Source organism: Ranitomeya variabilis, chromosome 3 (genome assembly GCF_051348905.1).
Source record: "Ranitomeya variabilis isolate aRanVar5 chromosome 3, aRanVar5.hap1, whole genome shotgun sequence".
Taxonomy (NCBI): Eukaryota; Metazoa; Chordata; class Amphibia; order Anura; family Dendrobatidae; genus Ranitomeya; species Ranitomeya variabilis.
The window spans coordinates 34060413-34066631 of record NC_135234.1 but is presented as its reverse complement, the minus strand read 5'-3'; the positions used below and the strand labels follow the sequence as shown (position 1 = coordinate 34066631).

The 6219-nt window shown below is 44.3% G+C and overlaps 1 protein-coding gene across 1 annotated transcript; it reads right to left on the bottom strand.

The window, feature by feature from the left end:
* Positions 1–2749: 2749 nt before the first annotated feature.
* DNAJC28 (DnaJ heat shock protein family (Hsp40) member C28) lies at positions 2750–5990 on the bottom strand. Its single transcript, XM_077299393.1, has 2 exons — positions 5864–5990; positions 2750–3933 (listed from the first exon to the last, which is right to left on the bottom strand). Exon 2 carries the CDS (start codon positions 3896–3898, stop codon positions 2765–2767), a length of 1134 nt encoding a protein of 377 aa, XP_077155508.1. The 5' UTR covers positions 3899–3933; positions 5864–5990; the 3' UTR covers positions 2750–2764.
* Between the last annotated feature and the right edge of the window lie 229 nt (positions 5991–6219).

Here is a 6219-nt window from a genome sequence, read left to right as displayed (position 1 = left end):
ATTAGTAATGGAGGTCTATGCATAGCGAACGCATCCGGTCACTGTGCGTTACACCTAACGTAACGCGGTAGACCACGTTCGAGGGTGCATCGCAAAGTAACGCATCATCGCTAACACATGCCGATTTTGACATGGATGGTAATAGGTGCATTAACGGATCTGTTAAACGGATGGCACTAACGCAATATGAACCTAGCCTAAGTGAGTATAAGGTACCTGGAAATGCCTTACTAAAGGTGCCTACAGGACTATATGGACTCTATGTGCCACTAAACAAGGTCCATGATAGCCAACATTTCCCTGGACACTTAAGTCCTGTTCCCAAACCTTGGGTGGTGGAAGAAGTTGAGGTAGAGAGGAGAGTATGAAACTGCTGCTTCATTCATTGTCTATGGAACTAATGGAGACAGATACAGTTGAAACCAGAAATTTCCTTACACTATATAAAAAGACACCTCTGCATGTTTTTCTCAATATCTGACATGAAATCAGTATAAACCTTTCCCATTTTAGGGCAGTTAGGATTACCATAATTATTAATATTTGCCAAATGCCAGAATAATTAGAGCGAATGTTTTAAGGTATTTTTATTACTTACTGCAAAGTCAAACCTTTACATACACTAAGATTACTATGCCTTCAATTATGGACTGCCCATATGATGATGTCATGTGTTTGGAAGCTTCTGATTTTTGGAAACATCTGAGTTAATTAGAGACAAACCTGTGGATGTGTTTTAATGCACACCTAAAACACACTGCTTCTTTGTGTAGCATCATGGGAAAGTCTCAAGAAATCAGCCAATATATTAGGAAGAGAATTGTGCACTTGCACAAGTCTGGCTCATCCTTGGGTACAAATTCAAGATACCTAAACGTGCCTCTTTCATCTGTACAAAGAATTACATGCAAGTACAAACAAGATGGGAATATCCAGCCATCATACCGCTCAGGAAGGAGATGGGTTCTGTGTCCCAGAGATGAACATGCTATGGTCCAAAGTGCATATCAACCCAAGGACAAAAGAAGAAGACCCTGTGAAGATGATGGCGGAAGCTGGTAAGATTGTGTCAATATTCCAACTGAAACGAGTACTGTATCAACATGGGCTGAAAGGCCAGAAAGAAACCATTACTCCAAAACATAAAAAAGCCAGATTAATGTTTAAAAATGCACACAGGAACAAAGACCTTAATTTTTGGAGACATGTCCTGTGGTCTTATGAAACAAATTGAACTTTTTGGGCATAATAACCATTATTATGTTTGTAGGAAAAAGGAAGAATCTTGGAAGCCTAAAAACACCATCCCAACTGTGAAACACGGGGGTGGCAGCATGATGTTGTGGGGTTGTTTTGCTGCAGGAGGGACTGGTGCACTTCACAATAGATGGCACGAGAAAAAAGGATTATGTGGCAATACTGAAGCAACATCTCAAGACATCAGCAAGGAATTTAAAGCTTGGGCGGGAACGGGTCTTCCAAATGTACATTAACCCAAAGCATACAGCCAAAATGGTAACAAAGTGGCATAAGGATAACAAAGTCAATGTTCTGGAGCGGCCATCACAAACCCCTGATCTCAATCCTATTGAAATTGTATAGGCAAAGCTGAAAAGGCCGGTGCGAGCAAGGCGACCTACAAACTGGGATCAGTTACACTAGTTTTGTCAGGAGGAATGGGTCCAAATTCCGACCAACTATTGTAAGAAGCTTGTGGAAGGAGATCCCAAACGTGTGACCCAAGTCATTCAGTTTAAGGGCAATGGTACCAAATACTAATAAAATGTATGTAAATTTTTGACTTTGCAGTAAGTAATAAAATGCCTTAAAACAGTCTCTCTCTCTCATTATTTTGGCATTTGGCAAATAATAAGTATGGTAATCCTAACTGACCTAAAACAGGAAAGGTTGATTCTGATTTCATGTCAGATATTGAGTGGATGTAAACTTCTGGTTTTATCTGTACCCACATCAGACTCTGAATGAAGGGAGACACAGGGGTAGTTGTCCACATGGTGGGACAGACCCCCAGATATGAGCAACTTCTCATATATTTTGTGGATAAGTTAATGTTGTAAACCTTTTAAATGGAACCTGCTCTGTCCCCAAAGACTACTAACCTGCAGATATAGGGTAAACCTGCAGGTAAATAGCGCTACATTGCAGCACAGCCACCACACTGAACGCCCGGGTACAGGAAGAAAATAAACTTTATTCCTCCTGGAAGCCGCCGACTTTTGCAGCTTCAGCCACTCACAGCATTGTGCATGGTGGTAGTAAGCACACCCCCACACTTTGATTGACAGCTGGCTCTGCGGTGCATCTGTGCAGAGCAAGCTGTCAATGTGTCGGCGTGTGCTTATAGTCACCTCTGACAGTGTACTGAGTGGTGACTGAAGCCTCTTCGTTCACGCCTCCATAACTGAAAGCCAGCAGCTCCCAGGAGGTGTAAAGTTAATTCCTTCCTGGTAACGCTGCTTTCAGTAAGGTGGCCGGACAGCATTGTAAGGATATGTACCTACAAATTAACCCTATATCTGCAGGTTAATGGCGTTTGGAGACATCACAGGTTGCCTTTAAGGAAAGCAAGCAAAGAAAAGGGGAAAAAAGCAAATTACACCTTGCCCAAATTGGATTGAAACACATGGCCTCACTGATGTACGACAACATTACTACCCAACTACATCACTGCTCAGCCCCGTATCAATTATAACCTGAAATAATAGGTCCATTCATTATATAACTTCTCATTAGTCTTTATTTTCTAATTTCTGAAGTTCTTCCACCGGTTTATCCAATTTAAAAAGATCTCCGTAGGGTTGACCCGATCATTGCCCGTCTTTTCGGCAACTTTAGAGTTATTTGACGCATTCATTTCTTCCTTGAAGGTGAGAAAAGCCTGCTCCGCTCGCGATATTTCTTTCTCCGCCCTGAAATGGACCATCTGTCTGCTCATTATAGGAACAACCAGATTAAAGTCATTGATTCTCTTGTTGAGTTTGGTTATGTCTTCTCTGAACGTCCCACAAATCTCCGTCCACTGGGTTTCCTGCCTGTAGGTCATGGGATCTCCTAGTTTTTTCCGAGAAGCCACCAAATCTTGTCTCAGTTTATCTATAGTATCCCGGATCTCTTTCTGCAACAGGATCCACTCAGGTTGATAACCGTTATCTATCAATATCCTATTGAGATTATGGGTCATGGGGTCCGTATGTGGACACGAGGAGAACTTGTTGAGGGGCTTTCCTTTTCCACTGAGATTATCAAAATCCCCTTTAGCCATAGACTCCTGGATAAGGTCTTCTACTAGACGCTCAATGGCTTGAGTAATTTTGACCTTTTTGCTGTGTTTTATGTCTTTGGCTATCATTGAGTTTTCAGCATATTGTTGTTCTAGCTTCTGCTTCCGAAAATCTAGAACCTGGTCAGTAGCACGGTCAACACGAAATTGCACATACTGACGCTGTCTTTGACTTGGCGTACCGAAACCTACACCTTCATAACTCAAGTACTGTCTATGCTGCGGTATTTTATATTCTGACACCTTTTCTTCATCGTCTTCCAGAGTTTGGAGTTTTTTAGACTCTTTGGCCAAGTGGGTCAATAAGTCCCTGTAGGCTTCATCTATCTGCATGAACATGGTGGCACTTGCAGTGGTGGCACCGCTATCTGGATGGTATTTCTTCGCTAAGCTTTTATATGAATCTCTCACTTCATCGGCAGAACATCCTTCGGGGACATTAAGAATCCGGTAACAATCTTTGATGTTTCTTTTCTGCTTGTAGGTGGAATAACCGCAGAAGTTCAAGACTTCACAGCTGGGAAATTTCCTTGCATTAGCGAAAAAACAGAGGAGACTTCTTGTATTCTGAGTTAGAAGTACACTAAAGAGTTTCATGTTCGAATAGTGAAGAAAGTGAACATAAAGGAAACCTGCGAGGGGAAAAAACAACAAGAAAGCAGTAAATGGGGCAGAAGTGCATAGTCACTGTTGTCTCAACAAACTCTTCAGAAATCTAAAGTACAAGAGAATATAGGAAACTCTTTAATTTATTTAATCATATATGATTCTTTTCTCCAATTATGATCGACTTTCTTATCTTCTTCCCTGCCTCCTGGACTAATCAATCACCCTGAAAATCTGCTAAATTCCCAAGACGGACTTCCAGCTCACTGAGGGATCCAACAGAAGGACTTCCAGCTCACTGAGGGATCTGATAGACGGACTGCCAGCTCACTGAGGGATCCGACAGACGGACTTCCAGCTCACTGAGGGATCCAACAGAAGGACTTCCAGCTCACTGAGGGATCTGATAGACGGACTTCCAGCTCACTGAGGGATCCAACAGAAGGACTTCCAGCTCACTGAGGGATCCAACAGAAGGACTTCCAGCTCACTGAGGGATCTGATAGACAGACTTCCAGCTCACTGAGGGATCCGACAGACGGACTTCCAGCTCACTGAGGGATCCAACAGAAGGACTTCCAGCTCACTGAGGGATCTAATAGACGGACTGCCAGCTCACTGAGGGATCCGACAGACGGACTTCCAGCTCACTGAGGGATCTGATAGACGGACTTCCAGCTCACTGAGGGATCCGACAGACGGACTTCCAGCTCACTGAGGGATCCAACAGAAGGACTTCCAGCTCACTGAGGGATCTGATAGACGGACTTCCAGCTCACTGAGGGATCCGACAGACAGACTTCCAGCTCACTGAGGGATCCAACAGAAGGACTTCCAGCTCACTGAGGGATCTGATAGACGGACTGCCAGCTCACTGAGGGATCCGACAGACGGACTTCCAGCTCACTGAGGGATCCAACAGAAGGACTTCCAGCTCACTGAGGGATCTGATAGACGGACTTCCAGCTCACTGAGGGATCCGACAGACGGACTTCCAGCTCACTGAGGGATCTGATAGACGGACTGCCAGCTCACTGAGGGATCCGACAGACGGACTTCCAGCTCACTGAGGGATCCAACAGAAGGACTTCCAGCTCACTGAGGGATCTGATAGACGGACTTCCAGCTCACTGAGGGATCCGACAGACGGACTTCCAGCTCACTGAGGGATCTGATAGACGGACTTCCAGCCCACTGAGGGATCTGATAGACGGACTTCCAGCTCACTGAGGGATCCGATAGAAGGACTTCCAGCTCACTGAGGGATCCGACAGATGGACTTCCAGCTCACTGAGGGATCCAACAGACTTCCAGCTCACCGAGGGATCCGATACTCGGAATTCCAGCTCACTGAGGGATCTGACAGACAGAATTCCAGCTCACTGAGGGATCCGATAACATGCCCTAACATTCAGGCACCTTCTGCTTTTTATAACCTCTGTGCTGCACTGCCTATCGCAAGCTGCAGAATGAGTTGACTGAGAATCCATCAGTGAGCTTGGTCTGAAGTTTAATAGAAAACTTTATGACTCTTTTTTAACTGTGATTTTTTTTAGTCCTTCTCAGCTGATCTAGGACCACAGACCACATCAAAGTTGAGTACGCAGGGAAACAACCTGTCAAATCAAAACGGTGCAAAATACTTATTGAAAAAAATATTTTTAGCCCAAAATACATGCAGTTAAGTAAAAAAAATAAATGCATTGGACAACCTTTATAATATGCATACTCTACTCATAAAAGCAAAACTCCAAAACGAACATATAATGATCAGATTCTGCATTTTCTGCTGCCAGCGACCATCAGAATCCAGAGTCTGCGGGGTTAACACTGACTCTCTGGGGGTCAGGGTCACTGGGACATTGCACAATCTGCTGCTTTTCCCATCTCTCCATTCACAAGGAAGGCTCCACCAGATTGATAAAACAGCTGTGTGTGCATGTGGCCTTCACTTACCTATGGCTTATAGAGCACAGATGCCTTTCAGGAAGCAAACATGTTTGTTGTGCAGGACAGACTTCTGGGAAATGTAGTTCTGTATTCTGTGACAGCACTGCCATCTGGTGGTCATTTTATGAATTCTTTATCTTTTGCCTGTGTGATTTAGGATCTGAATCCAAGGAAGGGCCATAGCTAGAGGGGCCAAACAGCTTCGTAAGGACATCCTGGCCGGAACACACGTGGGGGAAATGGCCGACCTTGCGGACCAGATTTCCTATGCAGGGAAATATTTGATATCTGCCTCCCTAGATGCCGTGTATTGTGCAACTCAGGCGTCCAGCAATATGGTGGCCATCCAGCAGAATATTTGA